This window comes from Lagenorhynchus albirostris, chromosome 3 (assembly GCF_949774975.1).
Source record: "Lagenorhynchus albirostris chromosome 3, mLagAlb1.1, whole genome shotgun sequence".
NCBI lineage: Eukaryota > Metazoa > Chordata > Mammalia > Artiodactyla > Delphinidae > Lagenorhynchus > Lagenorhynchus albirostris.
Genome location: NC_083097.1, coordinates 93,585,517 through 93,604,471, shown reverse-complemented (window position 1 = coordinate 93,604,471; position 18,955 = coordinate 93,585,517). Strand labels below are relative to the sequence as shown.

General features: G+C 37.5%; 1 protein-coding gene across 1 annotated transcript in view; it reads right to left on the bottom strand.

Moving 5' to 3' along the window:
• The window catches only part of KCNN2 (potassium calcium-activated channel subfamily N member 2), a 327,085-nt gene that overhangs the window by 31,292 nt on the left and 276,838 nt on the right, over nt 1-18,955 (bottom strand). Inside the window, exon 6 of the mRNA XM_060143406.1 lies at nt 13,965-14,106. Coding sequence (XP_059999389.1) covers nt 13,965-14,106 — 142 coding nt within the window. The remainder of the gene's footprint in view (nt 1-13,964; nt 14,107-18,955) is intronic.

The following is an 18,955-nucleotide window of genomic DNA, read 5'->3' as shown; positions in this document are numbered from 1 at the left end:
TGCAACTAGAGATCATCATACTGAGTGAAGTCTGACAGAGAAAGAGAAATACTATATGATATCACTTATATGTGGAATCTAAAATATGGGACAAATGAACCTATCTACAAAACAGAAACAGACTCACAGACATAGACATCGGACTTGTGGTTGCCAACGGGGAGGTGGGGAGGGAGAGGGATGGACTGGGAGTTTGAGTTTAGTAGATATAAACTGTTACATTTAGAATGGATAAACAACCAGGTCCCTACTGTATAGTACAGGGAACTATATTCAATAACCTGTGTTAAACCATAATGAAAAAGAATATGAAAAAGAATGTATATACGTGTATAACTGAGTGACTTTTGTACAGCAGAAATTAGCACAACGTTGTAAATCAACTCTACTTCAATAAAAAAAATAAATTAAGATGTAGTGCCCTTCTCTGTTGTATTCTTCTCTAATATAGCACATACAATGAAAGCCATGTCGGTCCCTAGAATTTAAAAGAAGTTCAAGCAGCTCGTTTTCCCCAAGATCATTCATCACACAGTGTTTGAAAAATTCAGAGAAGTGACATATTTTTACTTTAGATCACTGGTGATGCTGATCCTACTAACACTTTTAAGAATGATTTTGAAATACCACTTTGGGATCAAGCTTTAATAACTTAATACACAAGGCTATGGAGAGGGAAATTCCTTTAATAGCACACTGGGGAAAGGTTTTGATTCTTTTCTTATTTAAAAAAGCATCTGCCAAAGATTCAACATAATAATAATAAAATTTATAATTTGGGGGGAAATTCCAGAATACTCACCATCACAGAGAAGCACTCTGCCAAAAACTGCTAAAGTTCCAATTATTCCAGTGTTAAATTAATTATCATCCTGGGTCTTACAATAGCTCCTAAAAGGCCAAACTTTAGTTTGATAGCTGATTGATTGCCTATCACTAATGACAATTTCTTAACATATTTTGAAAAAATCATGCTTTCTACTGAAAATGCACCTAAGTTAAAGATTAACTTGCATTTTAAAATATTAACTTGTTCTTCAAAGGGAAGGTAAAATGAGTACTTGAAAACATTACCCATGTTTTTGTCCCTGGGGTTGACTGATTCAATATCCTAGAAAAATAAATACCTTTTTTAGTGCACTTGCCTGACAATTATTCTTTCATAAAGATACATAAAACAAGCATTTCTGGCAAGTAAGAAGGATTCTAGAAAACATTCAGCTTCACTATAATATCCCATTGGAGTTTTACAAGATCTCTTTAGGTTATGAAAATAAACAACATTCAAGATAACTTTGAAGATAAATTCCCTCTGAGTATCTTCAAATACAGTTGGCCCTTGAACAAGAAGGGGGTTAGGGATGCCCACCCTCCTTGTTGTTGAAAAGCCGAGTATAACTTACAGTGGGCCCTCCATAGCTGTGAATTCAATCAACCATGGATTGTGTAGTACTACAGAATTTACTACTGAAAAATATCTGCAATAAGTGGATCCAGGCAGTTCAAACTGGTGTTGATCAAGGGTCAACTGTATTGTTGATAGGAGGGCAGAGGTCAGTTAAAACGTTCTCATCCTAAGGAAGAGGGGAGAAGGTGTGTGTGGGTTTTTGAGTTCAGTGATAAAACCTGGGTTTAGGAACCCCAACTCTCCTTTAGAGTCATTTGCTTGTTTAGCTCCTTGTGTGCTCTGGTGGCTGGAAAGAGGAAGTGGTACATAAGACGGGTCATTAACAATGAGTCATCCTCAGGTTTAAATCTCCTTATTAGCAATGGTGCCAATGTGAGCGCACGCGTTTCAGAGACAGGAAGGGCAGCTCTGCCAATTCAAAGTGCTGATAGTTTAGAAAATGTAGGTGGAATTGTAGAGACAATATGAGTCGAATACTAGAAGGTCACAACAACTTTCAGCTATATTTGCCTGTACCTGGGAAAAAGCAGCTGTCTTATTTCTTCAGAAATTTTCTTGGGGAGAAGTGAAGGTCTGCTTAGGGCAATGGTGGGGAATTTAGCTTTAGGACTGAAAAGGCCCATCATCCCCTCCAGCTGCTCTGCACAAAACAGAAATTATGCTAAGAATTTAAAGATACGCTCTCTTCAGTGAGGCTTTATTTGATGAGATTCAATGAACATGCCACAAAGTACCAAAAAACAAAAAGTAAGGTAAAAACCTCTTCAAGGTTATTATTTGATATTAAACACCTCATATCAAATTGTACAAGACATATAAAAGATCCTGAGATTTTTCTTTTTTCCTTATTCACACATGCAACACCAAGGAATGGCTCTAGTCTAGTTTTTCAGGGCTCCTACTTCTACTGGCAGGGTAAAAGTAATCCTTAAATGCAAAGACAGGAAGTAGCAGGAATATAATCATACTTTAGGTTTAGCCTTCTTTAATACCAGTCATTCTCTTACTATAAGCTCTGGCTAATTTATGGCTCTCTTTTGGAATATCTTCGGATTGAATTAACACGGTAGTGTTACTACCCTTCAGGGTGAGGGTGAAAACTACTGAACTCTGACAATTGACTGAGATGCCATGTGACCTTAAATCAAGACTCTTTGATACCTGGTAAATTTGATGATGACAATTATGAAGTGTTCTTATCCTAATGTGGTGTAAAAAAGTGATTACTGTTTTATTTTTGCTCCCTGAATAAAATTTAAAAAAATTAACTGGTGTGATTTTTAAATTATTACAAAGTGGAAAACCTTTATGCATTGCTTTTGTTTATACAGAATTACTGATGGGATGGAAGAAGCTTAAATTGGTCATATCTGAAGTCACCTCACTTTTGTTGAGGAATACATAGTGGACTTGTTGAAATCTAGGGTTTACAGGTCACTATCAGTAGAGGACCACTTATCAGATAATAACCAGTATCCCTAGGACTGTGCAGATATTACTCCATATTTAAAAATAATTTATGCCAAAAAATGCAGTCATCCATACTCTAAATAGTTAAAGGGCCAACAGGAGATGTCATAATTTTACAAAAGTAGAGAAGCAAAAATTAAAAATGAATGATTTTCATTTTAATATAAGACTAGAGATACTCTTACTAATGAGGCTGTATTCTACTCTTGAAACAAACATATATACCCATAGGTAAGGAAAAATGATAGCATTCAGCTTGTGTTGTATCTTTTTTTTTTTTTGCGGTACGCGGGCCTCTCACTGTTGTGGCCTCTCCCGTTATGGAGCACTGGCTCCGGCCGCGCAGGCTCAGCGGCCATGGCTCACGGGCCCAGCCGCTCCGTGGCATGTGGGATCTTCCCGGACCGGGGCACGAACCCGTGTCCCCTGCATCAGCAGGCGGGCTCTCAACCACTGCGCCACCAGGGAAGCCCTTGTGTTGTATCTTTATGTACAGATATAAAATGGTAGATAGGGTAACTTTTTAAATGCTAAGCAAATCAATTACTTTATTATAAAGTTGGAGATACTGAGAAACTAGCTGGTACTGACAAAAAGCTAAGACACCATGATGTAACACTGTTATTTGCCTGCCTTCAACCAAAAGGATAAAGCCATTTAAACTTCATCCCAGAGTTTATCATGACATCCAAAACAATAAATCCTCAGCACCTCCTCAAAAAGTGGAAGGATAGGGGATCGGAATCAAGATGGTGGAGTAGTAGGACATGGAACTCATCTCTTCCCACAAATACATCAAGAATACATGTACAAATGGAACATTTCTCACAGAACACCTACTGAACACTAGCAGAACACCTCAAACATCTGAAAGGACAAGAAAGATCTCCAAGTAATGGGGTAGGACGAAAGGGGCTGTGCAATTTAGGAAGCACAGCTGAAATCTTTGCCCACGGCTATGCAAACTGCAGATTCACACCTCCGCAGCTGGCTTTGTAAATGCAGTGCCTGTGGAACATCTGAACGGACAACTGGTGCTCCCATGGCTGGGACGGGTCTGGCCTTAGCAGCTGTGGGCTTTGTGGGCACGTACACATGGGGGCTGGGCTGGGCCAGGGTCTGAGATGCCTCCATAGCTCCCACAGTGGGTCCAGGTGTGTGATGACTGCAGTCCTGGGACCTGACTTCAGCGGCCCTGTGCTGGTGGCTTTGTGAAAAACAAAGACTGAGAAGCACCAGGGCTGATAGTCAGCATACCCATGGTTACATAGGGGCCAAGGGCAGTGCTAACAACAGTGTGCTTTGTGAGCCTGCTTAATGGATGAAAGTGACATAGCAGAGTACGCTCACAGGTGAACAGGCCCAGTGGAGGAATACTCAGTGGCTTCTCTCCCCATGGGAGCACTCCAATCCCGTCCACCTCACCCTGCATATCAGAAATGCAGCTCAGAAATGGAGCTGGGGGCTTCTACTCCAACAACTAGGGAGCAGACTCTGCCCTGGACAGGTCAGTGACAGCCACAGAGCAAAGAGGAGGCCCTGCTCAATATCCAGTGCAGGCTCTGGTCACCACAACGTCAGTCACACCTCCTATCAAGGGGATAATGGCCAGAGTACACTCAGGAAAGAGGTGGCAGTCATCCATACTAAAAACAGCCTTCACACCGAAAAATATTAATGAGTTGACATGCAGGCTACACAGGGACGTTCCCATATAAAAATAGTCCTCCAAGACCACAGTAGATAATTGTTCTTCCTAAACTCATAGAGCAACAGAAATATAAGTAAAATGAAAGCAGAGAAACCACTCCCAATTAAAAGGTCGAGATAATTCCCCTGAAAGAACAAACAATGAAACAGCTCTCTTCAGTCTAATAGTCATCGAGTTCAAAAAGGAGATAATGAAAAATCTGAAGGAATTAAGAAAGGCTATTGACAGAAATGCAGATTACTGTAAAAAGGAACTAGAAACTATAAGGAGGAGCCAAGAAAAATTAGAGAATTCATTTGAAGAAACAAAAGCTGAACTAAAGGCTATGAATAGCAGAATGCATAATGCAGAAGAACAAATTAGTGATCTAGAAGATAGAATAATGGAAATCACCCAATCAGGACAGCAGACAGAAACCCAAATGAAAACAGAAAGAAAGCAGTATAGGAGACCTATGGGATAACATAAAGCATGCCAATCTACACATAATAGAGATCCCAGAAAGAGAATAGAGAATTGAAAATGTATTTGAAGAAATTATGGCTGAAAACTTCCCAAAACTAAAGAAGGAAACAGATATCCAGATACAGGAAGCACAGAGGGTCCTGAACAAGATAAACCCAAATAGACCTACACCAAGATATATTATAATAAAAATGGCAAAAGTTAAAGAGGATTCTAAAGGCAGCAAGAGAAAAACAAATAATTAATTGCAAGGCAACCCCCCATAAGGCTATTAGCGGATTTCTCTACAGAAATGATGCAGGCCAGAAGGGAGTAACAAGATATATTCAAAGTCCTAAAAGGGAAAAATCTGCAACCTAGGATACTCTACCCAGCAAGATTATCATTTAGAATAGACGGAGAAATAAAGAATTTTTTAGACAAGTAAAAACTAAAAGAATACAGCAATACTAAACCTACCCTAAAGAAAATATGGAAAGGTCTTCTTTAAATAGAAAAGTAGCAAGAATCTGTAGAAAAGAGAAAATCACAATTGGAAAGTAAATCACTTAAATAAGACAGTACACAGATTAAAAAAATCAAAAAAATTCTGTGAAAGCAATAACCACAATGAACAGAAAAAGGATGAAAATGAAGATCCAAAATAGGACATCAAAATCATAAAATGTGGGGGAAAAGAATAAGAAAATGTAGATTTTTTTTTTCTAGAATGTGTTTGAGGCTATATGACTACCAGTATAAAGCAAGTAGATATAGGAAGGGGTTATCATACTTAAACACAGCAACCACAAATCAAAAACATACAATAGAGTCACAAAAACCAAAAAGAAGAGAACATAAGCATAATACAAAAGAAAATCATTAAACTACAAAAGGAAAAACAAAAAGAAAAAGAAAGGGACAAAGAAGAAATACAAAATCAATGGAAAAACAAGGTTAAAATGGCAATAAATACATATCTATCAATAATTACCTTAAATGTCAATGGACTAAATGCTCCAATCAAAAGACACAGAGTGGTAGACTGGATAAAAAAACAAGATCCTACAATATGCTGCCTACAAGAGACACACTTTAGGGCAAAGCACAGATAAATTAAAAGTGAGGGGATGGAAAAAGATATTTCATGCAAATGGAAAGGACAAGAAAGTGGGGGGGGGCACAATGCTTATATCAGACAAAATAGACTTTAAAACAAAGGCTATAAAGAAAGATAAAGGAGGACACTATATAATGATAAAAGGATCAATACAAGGAGAGAATATTACACTTGTCAATATATATGCACCCAATATACGTACACTTGAATACATAAAACAAATACTAACAGACATAAAGGGAGAAATTGACAGGAATACAATAATAGTAGGAGACTTTAACACCCCACTCACATCAAAAGATAGATCTTCAACAGAGAAAATCAATAAGGCAACAGAGATCTTAAATGATACAACATAACAGTTAGACTTAATTAGGACATTACATCCAAAAAAAGCAGAATACACATTCTTTACAAGTGCACATGGAACATTCTCTAGGATTGACCACATACTTGGGCACAAAACAAGCCTCAGCAAATTGAAGAGTACAGAAATGACTTCAAGCATCTTTTCTGACCATAATGGCATGAAACTAGAAATCAACCACAGAAATGAGAAAAAAAAACAATTACATGGAGACTAAACAACATGCTACTATAAAACCAATGGGTCAATGATGAAATCAAAGAAGAAATTAAAAAATACCTTGAGGCAAATGACAATGAAAACACAACCATACAAAATCCATGGCATGCAGCAAAGGCAATTCTTAGAGGGAAGTTCATAGTAATACAGGTCTTCCTTAAGAAACAAGAAAAATCTCAAACAATCTAACCCATCTAAAAGAATTATAAAATGAATGATAAACAAAACCTAAAGTCAGCAGAAGGAAGGAGATAATAAAGATCAGCGAGGAAGTAAATAAAATAGAGATTTAAAAACTATAGAAGAAATTAATAAAACCAAGAGCTCGTTCTTTGAAACGGTAAGAAAATTTACAAACCTCTGGCTAGGCTCACCATGAAGAAAGAGAGATGACCTAAATAAATAAATAAAATAAGAAATCAAAGAGGAGAAATCACAACAGATACAGTAGAAATACAAAAAAACATGAGAATACTATGAACAATTATATGCCAACAAATTTGACAACTTCAAAAAAATGAACAACTTTCTAGAAACATACAGCCCACCAAAACTGAATCAAGAAGAAATAGATAACTTGAACAGACCAATCACTAGAAATGAAATCGAATCAGTAATAAAAAAACTCGCTACAAACAAAAGTTCAGGACCAGATGGTTTCACTGGGAAATTCTACCAAACATACAAAGAAAAACTTATACTGATTCCTTTCAAACTCTTCCAAAAGATTGAAGATGAAGGAATACTCCCAAAGACATTCTATGAAGCCAGGATCACCCTGACGCCAAAACCAGACAAAAACAGTAACAACAAAGAAAATTACAGGCCAATATCTTTGATGAATATAGATGCAACAATTCTGAACAAAATATTAGCAAAGTGAATCCAACAGCACATAAGAAATGTCATACACCACGACCAAGTGGGATTCATCCCAGGTTCACAAGGATGGTTCAACACACACAAATCGATCAATGTGATACACCACATCAACAAAAGAAAAGACAAAAACCACATGATCATCTCAACAAATGCAGAAAAAAACATTTGATAAAATTCAGCATCTATTCATGATAAAAACCCTTATGAAAGTGGGTATAGAGGGAACATATCTCAACATAAAAGCTATTTATGACAAACCCACAGGCAGTATAATACACAATGGTGAAAAGATGAAAGCCTTCCTGCTAAAATCTGGAACAAGACAAGGATACCCACTCTCACCACTTCTCTTCAACACTGTAGTGGAAGTCCTAGCCACAGCAATCAGACAAGAAAAAGAAATAAAAGTTATTCAGTTTCGTAGGGAAGAGGTAAAATTGTCATTATGCAGATAACATGATAATATATATAGAAAACCTTGAAGACTCCACACAAAAACTACTAAAACTGATAAACTAATTCAGCAAGGTAGCAGGATACAACATTAACATACAGAAATTGGTTGCATTTCTTTACACTAATAATGAAATATAAGAAAGGGAATGCAAACTAGCAATCCCTTTTAAAATTGCACCAAAAAAAATACTTAGGAATAAATCTCACCAAGGACATGAAAGACTTATATGCTGAGAACTACACAGCATTAATACAGGAAATTAAAGATGATTCAAAGAAATGGAAAGCTATCCCATGCTCTTGGATTGAAAGAATTAATACTATTAAAATGAGCATACTACCCAAAGCAATCTACAGATTCAATGTGATCCCTATTAAATTACCCATGACATTTTTCACAGAAATAGAGCAAATAATTCTAAAATTTATATGGAATCATAAAAGACCCAGAATTGCCAAAGCAATCCCGAGGAAAAAGAACAAAGCTGGAGGCATAAACCTCCCAGACTTAAGATGATACTACAAGGCTATAGTAATCAAAACAGCAAGGTATTGGCACAGAAACAGACATACAGATAAATGGAACATAATAGAGAGCCCAGAAATAAACCTGCACACCTATAAATGATTAATCTTCAACAAAGGAGGCAAGAATATACAATGGGGAAAAGACAGTCTCTTCAGCAAGTGGTGTTGTGAAAGTTGGACAGCCCCATGTAAATCAATGAAGTTAGGACCCACGCTCACACCGTACACAAAAATAAACTCAAAATGGCTCAAAGACCTAAAATATAAGACAAGACACCATAAAACTCCTAGAAGAGAACATAGGCAAAACATTCTCTGACATAAATTGTACCAATGTTTTCTTCGGTCAGCCTTCCAAGGCAAAAGACATAAAAACAAAAATAAGCAAATGGACCTAATCAAACTTACAAGCCATTGCACAGCAAAGGAAACTATAAACAAAATGAAAAAACCTATGGAATGGGAGAAAATATTTGAAAATGATGTCACCAACAAGGGCTTAATCTCCAAAAAAACCTAAACAACCCAATCAAAAAATGGGCAGAAGACCTAAATAGACATTTCTCCAAAGAAGACATACAGATGGCCAACAGGCACATGAAAAAGATGCTCAACATCACTAATTATTAGAGAAATGCAAATCAAAGCTACAATGAGGTACCACCTCACACCAGTCAGAATGGCCATTATTAAAAAGTCTACAAATAACAAATGCTGCAGAGGGTCTGGAGAAAACGGAACCCTCCTACATTGTTGGTGGGAATGTAAGTTGGTGCAGCCACTATGGAAAACAGTATGGAAGTTCCTCAGAAAACTAAAAGTAGAGTTGCCATATGATCCAGCAATCCCACTCCTGGGCATATAACCAGACAAAACTATAATTCAAAAAGATACAAGTACCCCTAGGTTCATAGCAGCACTATTTACAATAGCAAAGACATGGAAACAACCTAAATGTCCATCAACAGATGAATGGATAAAGAAGATGTGGTATATATATATATATATATATATATACACACACACACACACACACACACACACACACACACACACACACACACACACAATGGAATACTACTAAGCCATAAAGAAGAATGAAATAATGCCATTTGCAGCAACATGGATGGACCTAGAGATTATCATACTAAGCAAAGTGAGTCAGAAAGAAAAAGACAAGTACCATATGATATCACATGTGGAATCTAAGATACCACACAAATCAACATATCTATAAAACAAAAACCGACTCACAGACATAGAGAACGAACTTTTGGTTGCCAAGGCGGGTGGGATAGGGGAGGGAAGAATTGGGAGTTTGGGATTAGTAGAGGCAAACTATTATATATAGGATCGGTAAACAACAAGATTCTACTGTGTAACATAGGGAACTATACTATATTCAATATCCTGTGACAAACCATAAAGGAAAAAGAATATGAAAAAATATATATTATGTATAACTGAGTCACTGTGCTGTACAGAAGAAATTAATACAATGTTGTAAAACAACTATATTTCAATAACATTTTTTAAAAAAAGAGGAAGGATAGAAGAATAAGGAAAAAGTAAGTAATTGCAACCATTATAGTTTTCTCTTGAAGGGTAATGAGGGACCTTGTCTATTAGGCAATCCTATGATCTTAGGTTTTTAAAATAATACCCAGGGGAAAGGAAGAGATCTTTGTCTCTTAAGCTCTAATATTAGTTAGGTCTTGGTAAAAGGAAAATTTCTACTTGACTTGTTTGATCTATCACAATGGAATTCTTGTTCAGGCATTTCAGTATATGAAGTCCACTTGTTTTAGTATTTTCATAATCATCTATGTATAGCATTGTAAACACAACCTAAAACTTATTTAAAAAGCTTTGCATGATTGTCTTGGATTTACAATTTACATTTCAGGCAAGGAGAAGTTATTTTTTGATAAGACCATTTGTTTCTCTCTTAGAAATATTCTGGAAAACTCTCTCTCCTCATGGTTTAACAATATATTTCTGCCAAGACCATGACTGAAATGTCCTAAATCTTAATGTCCTTGGCTCCCAAAAATATAACTCATGACATAAATTAAGCTATTTAAAAATTTTAAATTACATTTTAATTTTGAGTTTTTACCAATGAAATGTGAACATCTAAGGTGATCCTATGACATAATTCATTAGCTTTATGAAGAAATAATGCAGTGCTAATTTCTTGATGTCTACATTTTTGAAATAGGAAAGCTTTGTAGGTATTAGCATTCAGATCAACTGTATTTTACTTCAAAGTGAAAAAAAAACACATAAAGGTATAAATTCTATCAAAATTTCCTAAACACAAGAACAAGAAAATTGAAATATAAAAGAACACAAAGAATCATAGTACTTCAGAGACAATACACAAGATGATTCAGGGATGACCCTGTGCTCTCCCAGGAGTATTGTGAATTGCGTTTCTTTTTCACAATTTATTAAAGGCCAGAGAGATGACTCATGAGAAATGTGACAATATGTATTTTACCTAAACATGCATTGCAAAAGTCCCGGGGAGAATAGGCTGGAAAAAGATAGAAAAAAAAAAAAAGGAAAAAGAAAAAAAAAGCCTGAAATTTTTTTAAAAAAGTCATATCTAGCTTAGACAATCCCAAAGTAACAAACGGGTATTTAAACTTCCTGATATCAAAAGCAAAAAAAAAAAAAAATTGTCTCACAAAAGAGAAACACAGTTCATCTAAAGGAAACTAACCTTTTCTATAGACTCTGAAAAAAATTTATGTCTTAGGAAACTATATTCGTCAGCCACTCTCTGTAATAGTTTCTAGGTAACTGCAATACATAGGCTCTTCATCCCCAGGAAATTTACATGGGATATAACCAACTCCCAGAAGCTCACCCCCAGAAGACTGCTCTGTGGCCTGCCTCTGTGGGAATTTATTTGGCCGATGGATAGAGACAATGCAACTCTACACAGTATTTCAATTAGGCTAGTCAAAGAGCACCCAATTTCTCTATATGCAAGTAAACAATTTTTGATTGGGTCAATTAAGAAATGTCTGTTCCTTAAGAGGGAGATGGAATGGAGCTCCTCAGCTTAAGGACAGAGGGACTGTTTTCACCATGAGCTTAGAGGACAGCAGTGAAGTCACTGTAAATTTCACTGCATATAACATTTTTGTGTCCATATAGATTAAAAGTGGCTTATAAAATATTTTCTAAAAATAAACTAGGATCACCAGTGACATCTAAGCAAGGAAGTAGTTCAATGAACTAAATATAAAATTTGTGCCATCAGATGAGATTTTGCAGGAGCTGTTCTTGAGACATTAGGGACAGAGAAAAAAATCAAGGAAAGATAAAAGTATTACAAGATCCAGGCAAGGTTAACCTCAAACTTGGCTCTGATCCGTGGCAAATGAAGAGGTTTGCATAAACCCTGAGTCATACCTGATTCAAGAATAAAAGGGAGGTATCTTGCCAAAAAGCAAAACCAAGGAAATTGTTTCTAAGAAGCATAAGGGGAAAGACTCTGCAATTACCAGTTCTGTGTTTATAAATAGCATCATTCATGTCCCTTGTGGGCTTGTTATGGGCCCTCCAAAAATACATCCATGCAAATTTTATTTCCCAAAGCATTATACTATATAATAAAATGCTATCTTTTGAGGAAAAAGGAAGTGATCCAAGAGTAAACATAAAGGACCATACCAATTTTAATGAAAAAAAATCACTAAAATTCACAAAACTGTACTTTTCTTTTACAAGCAAACAATGTTACATTATGACCCCAAATTATATTTTCCACGAATGGTCATCTTGTTACTACTGTAACCTTAAAATTAGCCCCCAGGTTTTATTTTCACATCTAGCTATTCAGTGCTACTAAGTGGGAGAAGAATGTTCCCACTCTATGTATGTCATGGGCACTCAGTCCTTCCAGCTAGTTCTGACTCTTGGAACAATCTTCCTAGGCAGCTGCTACAAGGGTACACGCTGCCCTGGCTACCATTCAAAGGCCCTCGCATGGGGAGCCTGTTCCTCTCCTGCCAACTTGTGGGTGGACACAATGAAGGCGTTGGGCAGAGATGCCTAACTTCAGACATTCTGGGAATTTCCTGACTAAGGAGCTTCCAGTACTAGTTCACATCCTTCTGTAGGCAGGAACCAAATAAGTATCAGGCTAATGCTCTTTGCTGTAATCCAATGATAAAAAGAAGATAAGAACCTAGGTCACTAAAAGTGGTGCATCTGGCTTAGACATTTCAAAGTTCACACCACATAATAATAAATTTTAGACAATTTGCTAGCCTTTCATTTTCAGACATCTAAAACAAACGGTACACACCAGCCCTGGCCACATCATAGTGTGTAAGGGGCAAGGAACATGTCTGAGCCTGCTAGGTGTCCCAGAAGAGTGACACATCACCACAGGCAGCAAACCTCACTCAAGAGATCCCCAAGATCTGGCCTCCCACCCCCAGCCTCATGCCACTTTTCCTCTTTCCTCTGTACACTCCTGGCCTGGTGGCCTTACATCAACGTACCAAGCTCCTCCTTGCCTCACTCTCTTCAAATAAACTATTTCCTCTTCCTGGAATGCCCTTCCTTCCCCCCACTTTGCCTGGCTACCTACCCTTCCCACCTCAGTTTAAAAGTCAACTTTCCAGGAATTTATTTCTCTTAGTAGATCCCATTCTTCTCCCTCAGTGCCCCCGAATCTGATCAGAAATCTTACTTCCTCACATACTTGTCACAAATGTAAATAACAACGATTTGTTAATTATTTTAAAAAGTAGGCATTCCCCTGTAAGCTCCATGAAGGCAGGACAGAGACAGTTCATCCCTTTCCTGCTATATTCTCAGTTGCTAGGCCAGCGCCATAATCGGCACTCAACAAGTATTTGTTAAAGTGATAAATATTATCTAATTACATAATTGGAAAAAAATGTAATTCTTCAACCGTTCAACACATTGCACGATAGTTATTATGGTCCACATTTTACAGATGAGAGAAGTACATTTCAGAGAAGAGGATTTCACTCAAGTTCACATGGCTAATAGGAAATGAAAGAACTCAGACTTAAACAAAGAACTTCTGACCTTGAAGCTGAAGCTCTAAGATCAGATTTGCTCATCAAATTAGCACATAGCCCACAAAGAGCATTCTAGCAGCACTCTGTCCTCAATGGAGCTTCACAATGAAGAGAATTAGGATGAGAACTGTTGATGTTCTCTCTGAACAGAGAACTGATTTATTGATGCTGCCTTCCTGATGTTTGGAAATTGAAGTAGCATACTATGACTTATGCACATGGATGGAATGGTCTAAAGTACTTTCTTGAGTGTTCATCAAAGAGACAGAAAATGAAAAGACACTTACCATAATTCCAGTGAGCAAACAGACTCCTTTCCCACAGTATGTGTTAGGTACCATGTCACCATAACCAATGGAGAGAAAAGTTATTGATATCAACCACATTGCTCCAAGGAAGTTGCTAGTAACATCCTGTTGATCATGGTACCTGAAAAATAGCAAACAAAGCCAGTCCTTCTTAATTAGTCTAGAGTAGGGCTTCCAAGGGCAGTTTGATTCAATACAGTGAATTTACTAATAGCGTCTATAAAATGCTCTATTTAGAGGTTTTCAAAGCTCATTATTATAAATAAAATTGGAGTTCTACCTAAGCAATCTGAAAGACATCAGAATTTCTCAACTTTAAAAATAATCTGAAAGAGAAACTGTAAAATATGAAAATTGCTTTTCTCACTGGTTTAAGTTGATCAACGCACATTTATCTTTGAATCCTGCTTTGGTCTTGCTCACATCTCATCCTTCCTTGATGCCCACTGATGTGCCCAACTTGTGGAACAATATGCAGTGCCCCGATCTCCCTCCTCACCTTTGTACCAAAAGGAGCCACGGTGTTCCCTTTGCTACCTTTATTTCTTATTGGGCCAACTCCTAGTCATCTTTCAAAATAAGTTCAGGTGGGAGCCTCTTCTATCTACGCTCCTCCCAGCCCATTTCTGGGGCTCCCTCAGTACCCCATATATTCCTCCATCACAGGACTACATTGTAACTGTCTACCTGGAGGTCCTGTACTAGCCATCCTCCTTGAAGATGGAAAATGTACCTTTGATTGCATAATCCATGCCCAGAACTGGAGCTTAATATAAGTTATTACCTCACCAGATACACACAAAGAGTTTATAGTCAAAAAGAGGGAGAGGGATGCAGTTTATCCTCATTATTCTATGAGGTGTCAAATTTTTCTAATGAGAAGAAGGATTTTTATATCAGAAACAGATATAAAATTTTGCTTGAATTATCAATGTTAAACAGTAATCCTGGCCCATCGTGGGACACTATTATCCACCATGCATACAACTGTGAGGCCATGCAAGTTGTTACTTTAGAGAAACTTGCCCTGGATGCATGCTCTGTGTAGTCATGGGGCAGAGTAGCCCTCCTCCATGGCAGTCACACCCCAGACTCTCTCTGGTCACTAGAGACATTCCTTGCTCTTCATCCAACTTCTGTAAGGACCACCCTTTCTTCCCAGCTCTCAGATACCACTGGGGATGGCTTTCCCTTCCTTATTTCTTGCCCTCCAAAGCATGCTGATAATCCCCTAGCTTGCACTCACTCAGTCCTGCCTTTCAGCTCGACGATATGTCTGTGTAGCCAGAGCTGTGGAGGCAAGGAGGCTGCCCCATGACCTGAGCCCCAGGATTGATCCCACATACAACCCACATTGGGCCAGTGCATTCTCTCCCTCTTTTTTTTCTGTTCTTCATATCATTCCAAGGCTTCTGCATCTATAGCCCAAAGTGCAGGAAGTTTATAGAGTATAAGCTTTCCTCTGCAGTATCATACCTCTGAAGGGGAGACTGTGGATCTTGCCTCTGTCTTTGGATACAGAAAGGCCTATGCTTAACACTTTGGTACCTTTGTTTTCTAACAAAGAAGAGAGAACTAAGAAATGGTATTTTTTGCTACTTTGGTCTAGGGAAAGAGAAACCTCTGCCTGGAGTGAGTGGAACCCCAGAGTAAGGAAGAGTGACGGCATCACCATATCTTCAAAAAGAAAATGGAAGGGCACGCACACAGGCAGCCAGCCCTGCTGAGGGGCATCCTGTGATTCTCTGGTGATGGGAGGGCAGCAACCTCCACCATTCTACCCCAGGGAACTGCCACTATGACTTAGATGCAGAGTCCCCTCTTCCCAGGATGGCTGGGTGGAGAGGCTGTCATTGCCAAAAGGAAGGTCAAGATGTACTCGTCTTACTCAGCCTTAAAAAAAGAATGAAATAATGCCATTTGCAGCAACATGGATGAACCCAGAGATTCTCATACTAAGTGAAGTAAGTCAGACAGAGGAAGACAAATATCATCTGATATCACTTATATGTGGAATCTAAGAAAATGATACAAATGAACTTATTTACAAAAAAACCAGACATAGAAAACAAATTTATGGTTAACAAAGGGGAGGGGTAAATTAAGAGTTTGGGATTAACAGATATACACTAATATACATAAAATAAATAAACAACAAGGACCTATTGTATACTACAGGGTACTATATTCAATATCTTGTAATAATCTATAATGGAAAAGAATCTGAAAAAGAATCTAGATATATGTATATATATATATACGAAAAGAATATATATCTATCTGAATCACTTCACTATACACCTGAAACTAACACAACATTGTAAATCAACTATAATTTAAAAACAAGATCAATTCCTAGCTTTTAAGGAAGCCAGATGAGTGCATTTCCTCTGAGAAACTGTTAAATAACATGCACACAGGATTAGAGTGACACGATCCATGCTGTAGTTCGGCTACAACATGAGCTACCAGGCTCTGTGGACTGCTCGGGGAGCCTGCTATGCCTGTGTGATGAGGCTTCCATGGGGCCATGTGGTTTTTATTTCAAACAAGACCCTTAGAAGTAAGCTTTGGATGAATAACCCACTCATGGTATTGGGGCTTTCTATGAATAGTCCTCATCAAGCAGTTGCCTGAAACAGGGAATACATCACCCTGGTGTGGGTGTGGGCTACGTGAGAGAGGGGAGGCAAAAGCTTCATGGCCTATTCAACCCTTAATTGTGAGACAAAGTTTCTTCTTAACAAATCATGATTTACACAAAGATTTGATACGTATAAGAGCCAATGGCCCTAATTCCCTGGTGCATATGAAATATGTGTTGAGCCCTCACTATGTGTTCAACACTTGACTTTCATTTTCTCATTTTACATTGATGTTTTAAGACATGGACAACCTTTCTGGCTGAAAAAACTATACTCTTCACCCTTTCTATATCAACAAAGTGTCCTCAATCACTACCCACTTAGAAAATGTGACCACATCTGAGTGATAACCTCAAGTTATTGCTACGTCGCTAGTGACCAGAACACATCTCTAGGCACATGGTGTTCCTTTGGTAGAGCAACTACAAAGAGGAGTTTGAGATTTCATACTGTAAACAAAGGTCTTTAAAGGGGCACCTTCACTGCTGGTGCCCACAGGTAAATCTTCTCAACTTTGGCAAGGGTGTGAAAGTCTTTCTCATCTGTTCTTCCTGAAGCACTTTGATTTGGTTTTCAAAGTTTAGAGCAGTAAATGACTTTGAAAGTTACAATAAAAAGCATTCACTGACTCTCCTTTAGTTACCTACATTTGATAAGTACACAAGTTTTAAATACAATTTAAATACAAATTGCTTCCATCCTCATTAAACTCTTCACCATTCTCAAGTATTATGCCATTATATCATTCAGTTATTATTTGTTATATGTTATGCATGTTATATTGGGTCAGATACTGTAAAGCTGTATTGAAGGGCCTAATTAGAAACAAATATCTTTCTAGGAGTTGGTATTTAAGGGCTTGGGGTTCAATGGTAAATTATCTTTTTTGCTTAATAAATAATTAACCTACCTGAAAAATGGCTCAGAATGGAAAAATAACATTTCATACTCATGTTTTTGTTACATTCAGGTATACTTAGTCATGACTAGTCAAGAAGAGGCAGGTAATTAGGACCACATTACCTACTATTAGAACAATAAAGGGTTCTTTCTTGGCAACTCAGAAACAAATATTAGACTTATCAACAGGATGACGTTTTCACTTAGAACACTTCCAGGTTTTGAATTTATGCCAGAGTCACACCACTGCGAACGATTAGTATATACAATTTAAACGGTTAAAAATTTTCAAAACGTTTCTTACAGGTTAAGTTCACGTCACAAACTTACTCAGACAATTCTGACCTTCTCCACAAGGGGAGCTATTCTGGGAAAGACTTGAAGAAATGACTCACATGGCAAAATTCAAATTCTAATGAATATGAATGCTTGTTTAATTAAAATATATTAAAGAAGATTAAAATTAGTGTAAGGAATGCCTAATGATCGCAAGCTTTTTAAAAAAAGGACTTTAGCGTTTAGGGAGAGGACTTATTGCTGTTGTACAGCATTGCATGTTTTAGAGACTTAAAGATTGTAAGATCAGCTTTAATGTTTTAAAAGAAGTAAAACGTTCCTTTTCTTAGTTTCCATTCATTTCTTCATTCATTCTTGACTGTGGGTATACCACTGTTTCTTAAATCACAAATATGGCAGCTTTCCATAATATTTGTTTAAATTCACAAGGGTGATCTTTCCAAGAGCATTACTGAATTCTTCCCACTCAATGAAGCAGCCCCTGCCCATCACTCCTGCCTCTCTCACAGCACCATTCCATAAGTAACAGGAGCTCTGGCCACAGTAATAGCTGGCAGTTATGCCATCCTCTTCACCAGCTCTTTCTCTACAGGTACATTTCCTTCTGACTAAAACCACCCTCCCCCACCTTCCTAGCCCTGATTTGTACTTCGAGAATCTGCTCATAACTCCCCTTTTCCAGACTCCACATAGCATTTTTAGCATGGTACTCTAGGCTGGACCATAGGTCCTTCCTCTGTATCCTGGGAGCCTCTTATAGATATCTCTCATGCCATCAGTCAATGTCAACATGGGTCATAACACATATAATGTATACTTTGCTTATCAAACATGCCACGAGAATCTAAATTATAAAGAATTTGAGCACAAAGATTATGCCTTACTCATTGTTTTATCTTCACTTAGAAGAATAGAGCAGGGAATTGGTGTTTATTGAATTAATTAATATGACAATATGAAACATTTTTTCTCAAACTGACTGGCCCTTGGCCACATGTTAGGCCTTCAGGATCACAAATATAGAAGTACAAAAAAGGGACAGAAATGAGTCTTTCCCATCAATCAATATGAATCAGATTTGTCATGTTATGTTCCAAGACCTGTAGGCAACTTATAAGTTATTTTTAC